Source organism: Ornithorhynchus anatinus, chromosome 8 (genome assembly GCF_004115215.2).
Source record: "Ornithorhynchus anatinus isolate Pmale09 chromosome 8, mOrnAna1.pri.v4, whole genome shotgun sequence".
NCBI classification, from domain to species: Eukaryota; Metazoa; Chordata; class Mammalia; order Monotremata; family Ornithorhynchidae; genus Ornithorhynchus; species Ornithorhynchus anatinus.
This window is the reverse complement of record NC_041735.1, coordinates 37,327,216-37,343,405: the sequence shown is the minus strand read 5'-3', so window position 1 is coordinate 37,343,405 and position 16,190 is coordinate 37,327,216. Positions and strand designations below refer to the sequence as shown.

Below are 16,190 nucleotides of genomic sequence, written 5' to 3'. Positions count from 1 at the left end.
CCCAAACTACTTGAGAATCTACCAAAATGTTGATTTACTTAATCTTTAAAACAAAAATGTTTTTAAAGAGGGAACATACAATCATTTCGTGCTCATTGTGGGATTGAGGAGAGACAGAGACTGATTCTGAAACTTTCTTTTTAGTGACTCGCATTAAATAATTTAACATTGACAGAACTCTTTGAAGACGGAATTGAGTCTTGTAATTTAAGATGATAATTTGGAGCTGATGAAAATCCAAACAATTCTCATCTTTAAAAAAAACAATTTAGAGTAAATTAAGACATTTTACAACACAACTTCATTATATGCCTCTAGAGTGGAAAGGATATCTATAGTTTATTTCAATTTTTAAAAATCTGCCAAGATTGGCAAGTTTTAAGCTCTTCTATATAAATACAAATGACTTGACTTGAGGAAATATCTTAAAATTCAGGGAGATTTTTTATTGCCAGGGAAATTTCATTGTTCCAGGGAAAATGTGTTCTTTTAGTATCAAGAATAAGCTCATATCCTTTGAAAGTTTTCTCCCTTATATTACCAAATTTAGTTGTGAGTTTTAAAACTAAGCTCTGAAAAATCAGATGCTTTACATTACCCGAAGTAAGAATGTAAGCTTGGAGTCCCTGTAGCAAACGTGTCTTTGTTTTCCATTACCCACATCAACCAGTGCTGTAATCACTTGGCCCAGGCAGCTTAATGACCGGTTTATATTACCTGCTTCCTAAAAGATGAAAGAAAAATAGCAATCATGGGACTTCAGTAGCACACGACTAGGGCCAACTCTTGATTCAAACAACAGAAGAGATAACTTGTACTGATAAAATTAAGTTGATTGATTATAGAGCATAAGGAACGACTCCATGAGGGTGAGCAGGGAGCCATCGAACTGCCCTCTTAGTTTTTTGGGCAAGGCAAGCAGCCCTAGCTAGTCCACTCTATCCCATTCCTTGTGACTGGAACCAAGATGGCAGTCTTTCTTCTTGACCCCCGACAGTGGGGAAAAAAGAAAGGCTGATGTCACCATTATTGGGCTCTTAGGCCGGGTATCAGAGGTTCCTTTTGTTCCCATCCCAAGGCCCCATGAGGAAGAGTTTTCCATCCACCTTATCCACTCAGATGAAGTGAAGGAATCCAATGGGATTGGGTGGTGGTTGGAGCTAGAAAATGGCCAAAGTGGCAAATTGAGGATCCTACCCTCCTAGAATCCACTAGAGTATTATAGGGGCCAGAAGTGGAGGGATCCCTAAATCAGAAACCAAACTGACCTACACTGGGCTCCCTACTCCTCCTGTACCCTGGTCTGGATTATTCATTCATTCAGTCGGTTGTATTTATTGAACGCTTACTGTGTGCAGAGCACTGTATTAAGCACTTGAAAAGTACAATTCAGCAATAGACAATCCCTGCCCACACAGGGCTTAGGTTCCTCAAGGCCACCCCAAATTTGTGGAAGTCTTAAGGTACTCCCAAGCATCCATGGGCTTCCAGGACCTCCTGCGTTAAAACAACAAAATACCCAAGTGATGTTTGCTGGCACATTGTTTATTAATAATAATAATAATAATGGTATTTGTTAAGCGCTTACTATGTGCCAGACACTGTACTGAGAGCTGGGGTGGTTATAAACAAATCGGGTTGGACACAGTCCCTGTCCCACATGGGGCTTACAGTTTTAATCCCCATTTTATAGATGAGGAAACTGAGGTTCAGAGAAGTGACTGCCCAAGGTCACACAGCAGACAACAGAGCACTGAAAAGCCAGGGCAAAGTAAAGATCACCTACCATATACTATTTATTTGAAAATTTCTCGCAGCGTCTCCCCACTCCCCCCAAAAACATGTAATTTTATTAAACTATAGGTACACTCTAGACTGTAAGCTCCTTGTGGGCAAGGAACCCGTCTACCAACTCTGTTATATTATACTCTGCCCAGGACTTAGTGTAATACTCTGTACACACAAAGTGCTGCTCAATAAACACTACTGACTGATGAGTGGAAACAGCCCGGGGTTGAGAGTCACAGGACGTAGGTTCTAATCCCGGCTCCCTTGCTTGTCTGCTTTGTGACCTTAGGCAAGCCATTTCACTTCTCTGTGCTTCAGTTATCTCATCTGTAAAATGGGGATTAAGACTGTGAGCGCCACGTGGGACGAGGTGATTAGCTTGTAAATACTTCAGTACTTAGAACAATGCTTGGCACAAGGTAAGCGCTTCACAAATATCATAATTATTATTAACATACTTTTTTTTCAAACCCAGAAATCCAGTTGAAAGAAATTTCTTCACTTCACATTTGTAATTGTTCCATTGGAGTTGGTTACTCACTTATACCACTCAATTGTATTTATTGAGTGCTTAACAGTGTGCAAAGCACTTTACTAAATGCTTGGGAGAGTACAATACATTGACACATTCCCAGCCCACAGTGAGCTCACACCTACTCACCTTCAGTCTCACTCCTTCTGTGTGTGTATCCTTTTGTCTTTCAGAACCTGCCAAGTCCACCAAGTTAAGCTGTGATGAGCGAATGTTAACAATTTCATTGCTCTTTTCCATCGACTCAACGGTAATTGTAAAGACAGCATGAGACCGAGAGGACTCTCTGTTCATCGAGGTAGATGCCACACGGCGATTTCTCCAACCTCTGGAGAGCACCTGAGGAGATGGTAAATTGTCAAAATGCAAGCTCTGAAATACATGCTGTTAAACAATTCCTGAATGATTTAATAGGAGGATGCAATGGATTCAAAAAGGAAAACTGTCTTTATTTAAGATGTCCTTTTGAAACAGTAGAAAAAAGTGAAGGTTTCTCTAACAAGACATTTTGGAAGAATTTAACACTATAACGGGCCCATTCCTTGCCTACAACGAGTTTACAATTCACTGGTAAAGTCTAAAGACTGTAGTTTTTCTCAAATCCTTTCCCTTTTCAGGAAATAGAATAGAATGCAGGGATAATACTAGACTTTTTTGGAGGAACACACTGATACTTATGCCAACTCAATTAGGACAGTCACACTAAAATTTGGGCCTCAAATGACTAGACCACCTTCCTCATATATACAGACGAAATAAACCACTTTCTTATTTACCCAAATGATTATGAAGAGTTTGGGCAGAGAACAGTGGGATAAAAAAGCACAGAGAAAAATCCTTCTGAAAGGAAATACTGGCATCTGGACTATTAGGTAGCAAGGATGAAAATATATGGAACCTGATTCTCTCAGTGCCTGAGTTTACTTCCTGTTAATAAACTCAGGTACTTTTCCAGATCGCTGCCATCTTCACTGTGCATGCAGCGATAATAATAATAATCGTAATTATGCTATTTCAGTGCTTACTATGTGTCAAGAACTGTTCTAAGCACTGGGGTAGGTACAAGTTCATCATGTCAATCACAACCCCTGTCCCACCTGAGGCTCTCGGTCTAAAGAGGAAGGAGAATGAGCATCGACTCCTCATTTTAAAGCTGAAGAAACAGACACAGAGAAGTGATTTGCCCAAGGTCACGGTAGGCAAGTGGTGGAGCTGGGACTAGAAACCAGGTCCCCCGACTCCTAGGCCCGTGCTTTTTCCACTAGGCCATGCTGCTTCCTGATGCACTTAATCCCCAAATGTTTCATATTATTGGGGAGTAAACTGAGACACCAGGAGAACCAGGGCTCATAATTTTTAGTAGTAGCATCTGTGGAGTACCCACTTGATGAGTTTCACTGTACTGAGAGCTTGGGAAGTACATAACTAAAGCGACAGACCCCCAGCCTACGGAGAGCTCACACTACCGCAGGAGATGAACCCAATATTTACAACTACAGGTCACAAAGAAAAAAACCCCATGACAATATAAGTGCAAGGAAGGTGTGAATAAATTCGAGTTGGCCGAAAGGAGGCTACGGCTCACAGTGGTGGAATATTAACAGGGAAAAGTTTTGGGAGGTGGGATTTTAGGAGATTTGAATGTAGAGAAGAGCTGTGTTCTTATGTGGGGAGGGAGTTATAAACTGAGGTAACAGTGGGAGCGAGGCAATGGAAACTGGCGGGAGTGCAGAGCAAGAACAGCCAAGAGGCAGTTTGAGGGGGAACAAGGTCGATCCAGTTGGGGAAGTGTGGGAGAGGAGAGCAGATAGGTAAAGCGGGGCCAGACAGTGGAGAGCCTTCAAGTTAACTGTGAGAAGTTTTTATTTGATGTGAAGAGACACGGGGAGCTAGTGGAAGATTCTGAAGTGAGGAAGAGATGTGGTTGAGTGATGCTTCAGTAGCAGTGGCAAGGAGAGGTATAAGCTTCTGCAAAGTTTTTAAAACCAGATTTTCTCTCCTTTAATAGGAAAACTGTGAGTCAAAGGCATAATTCTTCCTCTCTTTCACATGCACGGCCCATTTTACACCTTTACCAAATACTTTCTGGACTTTTATCTTTGGCACCATAGTGTCATCAGTGTCCACCGACTGGCCGGCATGTCGCTCAAACATGACGGGGCTCAAGAAAAGTAACCTGGTAAGCTTCAGCAGCTGAGGTTAACACTTGCTCCACAGCACCAACAACGAAGACTCCCTTCTTGATGTGCTCCCGCAGAAACAATCCAGTCGAAGCAGAATCCAGCAGATCAAATATCTGCTCATTGTAAATTTCAATGAATGAGCACTTGCAGAGAAAACTCTTTCCAGCTCCAGCCTGTAAAACACAAAATAATAATTTTCATTTAGATGCATTAGCTTTCCTCCAATATACTGGTTTTCATGGTATCCATCTTTCACTTGCTTTATAAGGCACAAAGTTAATGTACTGGATGTTACACTGTAACACAATTTAAGGTGCCAGAGAATTTGTACATAATAAATCTCTTGGGTACCACAGAGCATATCAACTAATACAAGTCACAAAATTTTACACTGTCTGACAAATAATATGTCTATAGAACAACAAAGTAAAACTGAAGCACCATTCCCCAAATTTGACTCATTGTCCCATTAACCAATTAACCAAAACTAAATACCCTGAAAAGGAATTTTACCTTCTCTTTTTCACGATCAATTAAAAAAAACAAATATTCAAAACTCCGGGGAATTACTCCTCTTAAATTATGAGTGAAATTATCAGATTCAGCTGGCCCTAAAGAAATTGAAATAGATAATTATTAGATAAATGGAAGTTTAGAAATGCAGTCATTTGGCTATTCTTACATAACTGTACCTAGCAGCATGTTAGAAAAAGAGCCTAAGAAAGAAAACGAAAATTTGGATGTTTTTCCACATTGCTTTGGGAAAACCACAAATTTAAAATCTAAGAAAATGCTGTATAACCTTAAAAGCAATCCATCCACAAGAGCAAATTTAAGACACAGACCTCCGTGACCCTGAGAAAAAATGGCACATTGATATTTATTGATTTTCTCAATTCACTTGCAAATGTATAAATTAAAATAATCAAATAAATGCATTTCTCACCCATCATAGTAAATGTTTTTCCTGATCCAGTCTGTCCACTAAGAAAAAAAGTCAAATAAGAGTTCATAAGTTTGCATGAGCTTTCTCTTCCATAACAAAATTGAAGCTTTTTCTTTAAAAAAAGTGCAAAAATGTTTTCATATTTTCAGATGGATCAATTTTCATTCCTTCTGAATAATCATGTCTTTATATGACTACTACAATCCATCTCTCCTTTTAAACATCTTTCCCCCCACTGTTCTGAAGATACCAAAACAGTTTGGTTTCCATCTTTTAATCTTCAATTGCAGGAAAAACTGATTTGAGTCAGATCAAGCAGTAATTACCTATTCTTTAGCACTCCTAAAGCCTAAACACTACCTATGATATCTTCCTAAGATTTAGTGAAACAAATTCAAATGGAAGCAATTTTAAAAAGACGTTTATACACTCAAGCTAAACTTTACAATTAACGTTTCAAAAATATGGCACCTACAGCTATTATTTCATCTGAAATGAATTTTAAAAAATCTTCTACTCAACATATCCTCTACAGCAGTCATTGTCAGTCTAAAAATTAACATTAGAAAATAATTACCTGGCTTATTGCCCAAGGATGGATTTTATCATCACCATATTTTTAATAAGTATAATAAAAGAAATTACTTTGCACTTTCATTAGTGATAGTATTCTAATTATAAAGATTAGTTTCTATAGTGAAATGCTGACTCTCTGCCGTAAGGCTCACGGGATATTAAATTCCAAATAAAGTGATGCCTTAGCAGTGGATAGTCACTTGAAATTTAGGGATGTTGAATGCAATGTAAATCACTTTAAATCATAATTCAGAGTTTAAGTCGAAAACGAGGTTAGGTTTCTCTCTGAACAAATGGTACGATCGCCTTATCTAGTGTTTGCCATTTGAAATCACATTTACGCTCCAAGTGTTTTTTTACACTGCAGCTAATGGGAACTAAATTTAACTTACTATGCAAAGATGGTTCCATTATAGCCGTTCATACACGATTCAACGATGCTTTTGGCCACACTTGAGAACACAGATTCCTGTATAAATGGGACCAAAGAATGACGTGAGCTCATAAAAATTGTATATTAAAAAATATCATTTCTAAAATAAAACCAAAAACGTATAGATACTTGGTATAGTAAATCGCATAAAAGAAATGGTGGTATTTTCAGTTTGAGGAGGGGACAAAAAAGAAAAGACCGACCAATAAATTAGAAACCCTTGATCTAGATTAAATTCTTTCTGAGTCTGTGATCTAGGCTTTGTTTATGCATGCTGCCTTTGCCCTTGCTATCATGGATAATCAAGAGTGGGTTATGATCCAGTTCTCCTTTAATGTGGGCGAAGCATTCTTGCAGAGTCCCACATTAAGGAAGATTGGCACCGTCCGACAGCAACTCTTCCAACAACCCGGTGAGCTGTATCTAGGCAGACCAGTTCGCCTGAAGAATGTTCTCTAAATCTGCCATCATAGTCGATCCAAAAGCACGCTTTGACACGATTGACTGCCCTTTTGTGAAAACCTCCAAAATTCAGCACAAGAAACCTAAAATTTGCTTAGCCGATAGCAAAAATATGGAGGGTTTTTTTTTTTTTTGCGATCAAGCACACGTAAGAGGTTTGCCATTTGACAAGCGAAAAGTTATTACAGATATTTTGTTACCTGGGTGGTGTCCATATTTGCAACATGATCAAACGTGAAGATCTTGGGTTCGGGTTTGGAATTCAGACGGAGGGTTTTCGATGACAGGACGGACAAGCACAGCCCCGGCTCTCCATCGGGCAAGCCAGATCCCTCTGACGGGGGGCGCACTCGCACAAACACCTTGATGGCATCACCCTCATTACTAAAAGCCACAAAACCGTGAAAATTTCATTAACGATCAAGAGAGTCACTGGACAAGAGAGCACGCTAGCCCCTGAGCATGGTACAAGCCCATCTCATCATCAATGGTCTCCATCAGTCACCTCATGTACAAAGCAAACTTCCAATCTCTCCACATCAGGATTCAGACCCAAATGCTCGCCTTCATACCATCCCGGTTTCTTGAGGGTTTTCTCTACACTAAGTGCATAGAATAAACCACCGGAGGGCTCGAAAGGAGCCCCAAGCAATCCTCATTTAGTCTTGGACACCACTGGGGAAATTGCATCTGAAGGGTTGGAAAGTGCACAGATCAAACAAGTTGGAGGCAAAGCCAGGCCAGGGCTTAATTCGCGAGAACAGACATCAGCCATCCTCGAGAGGCATTTCGGTTTTTACCATCTCCTGCATCGCAGCTTCTGCGTCACTCCCTCACTCTCAAACTGCCAAGCTCTGTGGGGGCAGCCAGGGCCTGGAATTTCAGATTTCAGAAGCAGCAGCAGGTTGATCCTCACTGCAGAGCCACAAAGAACTCTTAGCGGCTCACCCCCCCAGCTCCCCCCTGGGAAAAGCAGAGCCACATCAAAAACAATCATCACATTTTTTCTTACCTCGATGAGTTGGAATTTTGAACAGCTGCATCACGCAAGCCAGCTGGAAAATCAAACAAGGAAGTGCATTGGTAAATCTGTAATAATTACGGTAACTACGGTACTCGTTAAGGGCTTACTACGTCCCAAACACTGTTCTAAGCGGTGGGATAGATACAAGTTAATCAGGTTGGACGCAGTCCCTGTCCCGCAAGGGGCTCACAGTCTTAACCCCCATTTTATTGAGGCTCAGAAGTGAAGTGACTTGCCCAACGTCACAAGCAGACATGTGGTGGAACCAGGATTAGAACCCAGGTCCTTCGGACACGCAGGCTATTCACTAAGCCATGCTACACAGTAACACCAAAGGAGTTTCGGGTTCTTTGAGAGATACGTTATTGCAATCCTCTCAGCTATTTTATCTTCATCACCATCCCAAACCAGTTATGGAATAAGCTATTAAGGGGACTATGGCAATAGAAAATATTGGTTTTGTGACTTAGTAGCACAAAACCAGAGTAGAGACTCAAAGTCTTTATTTTAGTCAACACAAAAACAAAAATCTCAAAACCCTGATTTTAAATGATTTCACCTAAACTTTAAGAACTAAGCTCAACTTTCTCAGGTGCACCAGCTACACGATTTAAGGCCTAAGATGGGAAATAAGCTCTGCCAAAAGAGGGGCAAACCTATACAAGAAACTTTTCCCATAGCAAAAATGTCAATATTAAAATTCCAAGTGTGAATTATTAATAAAATAATGGTATTTGCCAAGCACTTACTATGTGCCAAGTACTGTTCTAAGCACTGGGGTAGATGCAAGGTAATCATGATGTCCCAAGTGGGGCTCACAGTCTTAATCTATTAGTCTTGATTCTATTTATTGCTATTATTTTATTGCTATTGTTCTTGTCTGTCCGTCTCCCCCGATTAAACTGTAAGCCCGTCAAAGGGCAGGGACTGTCTCTGTTAGCGATTTGTACATTCCAAGCGCTTAGTACAGTGCTCTGCACATAGTAAGCACTCAATAAATACTATTGAATAATCCCCATTTTACAGATGAGGTAAATAAGACACAGAGAAGTTAAGTGGCTTGCCCAAGGTCACACAGGAGAAGAGTGGAAAGGTGGACAGTAGCCCACAGTTGAGAATCACTATTATGAGGGGAGCTACTGTATAAATTTTTCTAGTCCCAGTAAGCTAATGAAATTCTTGTTTATACTTAGAACTAGAACCTTAAAGTGAATGCAAGTTTCTTTTCAGCTCTAAAAGTGAATTGCTTCTCTTCTTCACACCATCTTTTCTCCTGGAAAAAAAAATGGTCTCCTAAAACAGCATCTAACTGCAAAGAAGAGAAAAAACATTTTTGCCCCAAACTACGATGGTTCCCCAAGTAATAAGAGTGAGAAAGAGTATACAGTACCCTCTTCTGCCATACCATGTGTTTCGGCTAGGATATTGCTATGGAATTAGAGATGTGAGCCCGACAACACAAACCTACTGGGATACAGGATGCCTTGGTGTCGAAAGAAACAACTCTAACACATCCACATGGCCTCAGGCAGCATGACTACCACTGTGCAGGTTTTCCTCCATATGACAATTTGCAAGAATACAACTCATACTTTAGGAGAACTGGGTGCACGGTTCATTCTGCTAGAGGAAGTGGTTTCATTACCTGATCTATATTTCATAAAATCAAAGTACTCCTATAACCCAGTGGCAGTCTTAACTGGTCAAAAAAAAAAATTACGTTTTCTTTTTGGCAAAAAAAATAAAAGCTATACCAAGAATAGTTCCCATAGGAAATAAATTCATTTCATTCATGCCATCGTATTTATTCGGCGATTAACGTGTGCAGAGCACTGTACCAAGCGCTTGGAAAATACAATTTGGCAACAGATAGAGACAATCCCTACCCAACGGGCTCACAGTCTAATAATAATGTTGGCATTTGTTAAGCGCTTACTATGTGCAGAGCACTGTTCTAAGCGCTGGGGGGATACAAGGTGAGCAGGTGGTCCCACGTGGGGCTCACAGTCTTAATCCCCATTTTACAGATGAGGGAACTGAGGCCCGGAGAAGTTAAGTGACTTGCCCAAAGTCACACAGCTGACAAGCGGCGGAGCTGGGATTCGAACCCATGACCTCTGACTCCCAAGCCCAGGCTCTTTCCACTGAGCCACGCTATCATCTACAAGTGGGCACATTTAGAGTCGACGTATGAAGGAACGGTCGTGCCCGCGCGTTTGATGTTGGGCAAGGTGCATTGTACTCGGTGGTTAGAACAATGTTCGGCACATAGTAAGCGCTTATCAAATACCATCATTATTATTACTCTCCCAAGCGTTTGCTACACAGTAAGCATTCAGTAAGTCCCGCTGATTGATATGCTTCCCAGGCTCTGCTTCACCTTTACTCTACTGCACAGGTTGTGAGTTCTCTCGCCATTTTACAATATTTAATACAGGAAAAATAGTGACTTGGGTGTAATGGATTCTACAGATGGTGGACAGAATACTAACGGAATCTGTACAGAAAAGTGTCGGCCAGGCTAGCATCTTCGATCCACCTACCCACACCCCATAACTTGCCGGTGGACAATAATCCCTATAACGCCATTTATTTTTAAGACGAAATTATTTAAGAATACAACTACCAAGCTAGAGCAGAAATGAGATAAGCTTGCACGGAGGGCTCTCCCGCACACCACTACCTGCCTGAAACTTCCGCACATATGGGGATAGATTTTTCCAACTTTGGGAATCATTTAGACCAACCCCACCTTAAGGTGTACAGCACTGTGTCATCTAATTTTTTTTGGGGGGGGGGTATTTGTTAAGCGCTTACTATGTGCAGAGCCCTGTTCTAAGCGCTGGGGTAGATACAGGGCAATCAGGTGGTCCCACATGAGGCTCACAATCTTAATCCCCATTTTACAGATGAGGGAACTGAGGCACAGAGAAGCGACTTGCCCACAGTCACACAGCTGACAAGGGGCAGAGCCGGAATTTGAACCCATGACCTCTGACTCCCAAGCCCGTGCTCTTTCCACTGAGCCACGCTGCTTCTCTTAATTAATATATCTCTATCAACCTTACTATATTTGGGAATTGCCAGCGACCCAATTTAAGGCATTAAAAAACACCAATTTGACCCAAACCCCAACTAATTTAAATAGTTTGTTGTCCAGGCAGGGCCATACGGTTTATTTTCATGCAATAGCAATATCTGCCTCAGAATGAAGGGCGAAATCACCCTTTTAAATAAAAACAGGTCACCTCTCTTCCCACCCAGCAGGCCACGAATTGCTTTAAACCTTTAGTTTTTCAAAACCTTTGAAAGCCCTGAGGTAGAAGCAGCGTGGCCTGATGGATAGAGCATGAGCCTGGGAGTCAAAAGGACCTGGGTTCTAATCCCAGATCTACCACAAGTCTGCTGTGTGACCGTGGCAAGTGATTTCACCTCTCTGTGCCTCGGTTACTTCATCTGTAAAATGGGGATCAAGACCGTGCGCCCCGTGTGAGATGTGGACTGCGTCCTACCTCGTGACCTAGTAATAATAAGAACTATCTGTGGTATTTGTTCAGCGCTTACAATGCGCAAGGCACTGTCCTAAGCCCTGGGGTAGATACAGGGTGGACACAGTTCCCGTAGAGAAGCAGCGTGGCTTAGTGGAAAGAGCCCGGGCTTGGGAGTCAGCGGTCATGGGTTCGAATCCCGGCTCTGCCCCTTGTCAGCTGTGTGACTGTGGGCAAGTCACTTCACTTCTCTGGGCCTCAGTTACCTCATCTGTAAAACGGGGATGAGGACTGCGAGCCTCACGTGGGACAACCTGATTACCCTGTATCTCCCCTAGGGCTTAGAACAGTGCTCTGCACATAGTAAGCGCTTAACAAATACCAACATTATTATTATTAGTATGACCTTCTGACTCCCAGGCCGTGCTCTATCCGCTAGGCCACGCTGCTTGACCTAGCCCGGCACTTAGAAGAGTGCCTGACACTTGCTAAGCCCTTAAATACCATTTTAAATAACAATGATGATCCCCATTTTCCAGATGAGGTCACGGAGGCACAGAGAAGTGAAGTGACTTGCCCACAGTCACACAGCTGACAAGCGGTGGAGGCGGGATTAGAACCCACGACTCCTGACTCCCTAGCCCGGGCTCTTTCCACCAGGCCACGCTGCCGAGATGGGAAACACCTGGAAGGGATGCTAATCTTGCGCTAAGCGCTTAGTATAGTGCTTTGCACAGTCAGTGCTCAATAAACATGATTTATAATAATACTCTCCCCTAGCGCTTAGTACAGGTCTCTGCACAAAGCGAGCGCTCAATAAATGCAATTGATCGATTGATCGGTTAAACCAGGGGTGAAAAATCCCCAGGACGTGAAAACGAATATACGGATCTCCATCTTCTTCCTCCTCAAACGACATCCTTTTAAGCCCTTTCGGTCACCGGCGCTCCGCTGGGTGTTGTGTTTTCCCAAGCGCTTAGTACAGTGCTCTGCCCACAATAAGCACTCAATAAATGGGATTGAATGAATTTAATAATCAATGAATTTAGATTGGATCCCTACTCCCCCCACCACCCTCCCGGAGACCAAGACAGACATCGATTGCTGCCTATAATAATAATGGTATTTGTTAATAACAATTTTGGTATTTGTTAAGCGCTTACTACGTGCCGAGCACTGTTCTAAGTGCCGGGGTAGACACAGGGTAATCAGGTTGTCCCACGGGGGGGCTCACAGTCTTCTTCCCCATTTTACAGATGAGGGAACTGAGGCCCAGAGAAGCAAAGTGACTTGCCCACAGTCACACAGCTGACAAGTGACTTCGAACCCATGACCTCTGACTCCAAAGCCCGGGCTCTTTCCACTGAGCTACCCTGCAGCGCTTACTATGTGCCCGGCACTGTGCTAAGCGCTGGAATGGATACAAGCAATTCAGCTTGGACCACAGTCCCCTGTCCCCCGTGGGGCTCACCGTCTCAATCCCCCATTTCGCAGAGGAGGAAACTGAGGCCCAGAGAAGTGACGTGACTTCCCCAAGGTCCCACAGCCGACAAGTGGCCTGGATTAGAACCCATGGCCTTCTGACTCTCAGGCCCGCGCTCATGCTGCACCGGATGGCGCATACATGGTATTCCCTAAGGTTCTGTTACGTGCCAGACACTGTGCTAAGCGCTGGGGCGGATACAAGATTGCCAGTTGGGACGCAGTCCACGTCCCCCATGGGGCTCACGGTTTTAATCCCCATTTTATAGATGAGGGAATCGGTGCATTTACGTAAACATGCGTGTTCGTATGTAATTGTACAGTCCAAGCGCTTAGTACAGTGCTCTGCACACAGGAAGTGCTCAATAAATATTGAATGAATGAATGAAAATGCATATTATATATGCATATATATGGAGAGAAGCAGCGTGGCTCAGTGGAAAGAGCACGGGCTTGGGAGTCAGAGGTCATGAGTTCGAATCTGAGCTCTGCCACTTGTCGGCTGTGTGATTGTGGGCTAGTCACTTCACTTCTCTGGGCCTCAGTTCCCTCATCTGTAAAATGGGGATTAAGACTGTGAGCCTCATGTGGGACAACCCGATTCCCCTGTGTCTACCCCAGCTCTTAGAACGGTGCTCGGCACATAGTAAGCGCTTAACAAATACCAACATTATTAAATTATGCATGCATACACCCACAACGGTGCATTTTGAACCCCCCTGCTCTGACAGAACAGCGCTTAACACATAGTAAGCGCTTAACAAATACCATCATTTTAGAGAGGCAGCTTGGTTGGAAAGAGCCCGGCCTCGGTTGTCAGAGGTGGTGGGTTCTAATCCCGCCTCCCCCACCTGCCTGCAGCGTGACCTTGGGCCAGTCACTTCACTTCTCCGGACCTCAGTTCCCTCATCTGTAAAATGGGGATCGAGACCGGGAGCCCCCATGGGGGAACCGCCTGACTACCTTGCATCTCCCCCGGCGCTTAGAACAGTGCTTCGCCCAGAGTAAGCGCCTAACAAACACCAACATTGTTATTATTATTATTGTAAGTAACCCAGCGTTTAGAACAGTGCTTGGCCCATAGCGAGCGCTTACCCAATACCAATCATTTTTGTACGCTTAGTTCATAGCGAGCGCTTACCCAGTACCGACGCTATTTTACCGAACCCAGCGCTTGGCCCACAGTGAGCACTTACCTAATACCAACATCATTATTATTGTAATAATAATAATAATGTCATTTAAGCGCTTACTATGTGCCGAGCACTGTTCTAAGCGCTGGGGTAGACACAGGGGAATCAGGATGTCCCACGTGGGGCTCACAGTCTTCATCCCCATTTTACAGATGAGGCAACTGAGGCCCAGAGAAGTGAAGTGCCTCGCCCACAGCCACACAGCTGACAAGGGGCCGAGCCGGGATTCGAACTCATGACCTCTGACTCCAAAGCCCAGGCTCTTTCCACTGAGCCACGCTGCTTCTCTACTGTACCTAACTCAGCGCTTAGCTCATAGTGAGCACTTACCCAACACCGACATTATTGTACCTAACCCAGCGCTGGGCCTATAGCGTGCTCTTAACCAATGCCAACATCAATATTGTTGTGCCTAACTCAGCGCTTAGCTCATAGTTTGAGCGCTTACCCAATGCCAACAGTACTGTCCCTAACTCAGCGCTTAGCTCATAGTGAGCGCTGCCCCACTACCCACATTATTATTGTAACTAACCCAGCGCTTAGAACAGTGTTTGCCCCATAGCGAGCTCTTACCCAATACCAACATCATTATCGTTGTGCCTAATTCAGCGCTTAGCTCATAGTGAGCGCCGACCCACTGTCCACGATATAATTGCAGCTAACGCAGCGCTTAGCTCATAGTGAGCACCGACCCACTGTCCACGATATAATTGCAGCTAACGCAGCGCTCAGGACAGTGCTTGGCCCATAGCAAGCGCTTACCCAATACCAACATCACTATCAACTCTACCTAACAGCGCTTAGCTCATAGTCAGCGCCGACCCATTACCCATACTATTGCACCCAACTCAGCGCTTAGCTCATAGTGAGCATCGCCCCACTGCCCACATTATTGCACCCAACTCAGCGCTTAGCTCATAGTGAGCACCGCCCCACTGCCCACATTATTATTGCACCCAATTTAGCGCTTAGCTCATAGTGAGCGCTCACCCACTACCCACATTATTGCACCCAACTCAGCGCTTAGCTCATAGTGAGCGCTCACCCACTACCCACATTATTGCACCCAACTCAGCGCTTAGCTCATAGTGAGCATCGCCCCACTGCCCACATTATTGCACCCAACTCAGCGCTTAGCTCATAGTGAGCACCGCCCCACTGCCCACATTATTATTGCACCCAATTTAGCGCTTAGCTCATAGTGAGCGCTCACCCACTACCCACATTATTGCACCCAACTCAGCGCTTAGCTCAGAGTGAGCACCGCCCCACTACCCACATTATTATTGCACCCAACTTAGCGCTTAGCTCAGAGTGAGCACCGCCCCACTGTCCACATTATTGCACCCAACTCAGCGCTTAGCTCAGAGTGAGCACCGCCCCACTACCCACATTATTGCACCCAACTCAGCGCTTAGCTCATAGTGAGCACCGCCCCACTGCCCACATTATTATTGCACCCAATTTAGCGCTTAGCTCATAGTGAGCGCTCACCCACTACCCACATGATTGCACCCAACTCAGCGCTTAGCTCAGAGTGAGCACCGCCCCACTGTCCACATGATTGCACCCAACTTAGCGCTTAGCTCAGAGTGAGCACCGCCCCACTGTCCACATTATTGCACCCAACTCAGCGCTTAGCTCAGAGTGAGCACCGCCCCACTGTCCACATTATTGCACCCAACTCAGCGCTTAGCTCAGAGTGAGCACCGCCCCACTACCCACATGATTGCACCCAACTCAGCGCTTAGCTCAGAGTGAGCACCGCCCCACTGTCCACATTATTGCACCCAACTCAGCGCTTAGCTCAGAGTGAGCACCGCCCCACTGCCCACATGATTGCACCCAACTCAGCGCTTAGCTCAGAGTGAGCGCCGACCCACTGTCCACAATATAATTGCAGCTAACGCAGCGCTTAGGGCAGTGTTGGAGCCGCATGGAGGGCTTCCCCCCTTGCAGGGCAGGAGTCCGGGAGAGCCACTGCGGGTCCGCAAAGGTTTGGAAAAGGAGAGGAGGCGCAGGGGCCGCCGACTCACCTCGGAGCCCGGGCGCCATGGCCGCTCCCGCGGCGCTCCCCCAAAAT

The 16,190-nt window shown here is 44.3% G+C and overlaps 1 protein-coding gene across 2 annotated transcripts in view; it reads right to left on the bottom strand.

The window, feature by feature from the left end:
* The window catches only part of KIF15 (kinesin family member 15), a 55,612-nt gene extending 39,432 nt beyond the window's left edge, over positions 1–16,180 (bottom strand). For both annotated transcript variants that reach the window (XM_029070960.1, XM_029070961.2), the window contains exons 1-9: positions 16,144–16,180; positions 7,933–7,975; positions 7,121–7,304; positions 6,418–6,494; positions 5,450–5,487; positions 5,017–5,114; positions 4,497–4,676; positions 2,450–2,659; positions 599–724 (exon numbers count right to left, since the gene is read on the bottom strand). In XM_029070960.1, the coding sequence (XP_028926793.1) occupies positions 599–724; positions 2,450–2,659; positions 4,497–4,676; positions 5,017–5,114; positions 5,450–5,487; positions 6,418–6,494; positions 7,121–7,304; positions 7,933–7,975; positions 16,144–16,162 (975 nt within the window). In that variant the 5' untranslated portion in view covers positions 16,163–16,180. The remainder of the gene's footprint in view (positions 1–598; positions 725–2,449; positions 2,660–4,496; positions 4,677–5,016; positions 5,115–5,449; positions 5,488–6,417; positions 6,495–7,120; positions 7,305–7,932; positions 7,976–16,143) is intronic.
* Between the last annotated feature and the right edge of the window lie 10 nt (positions 16,181–16,190).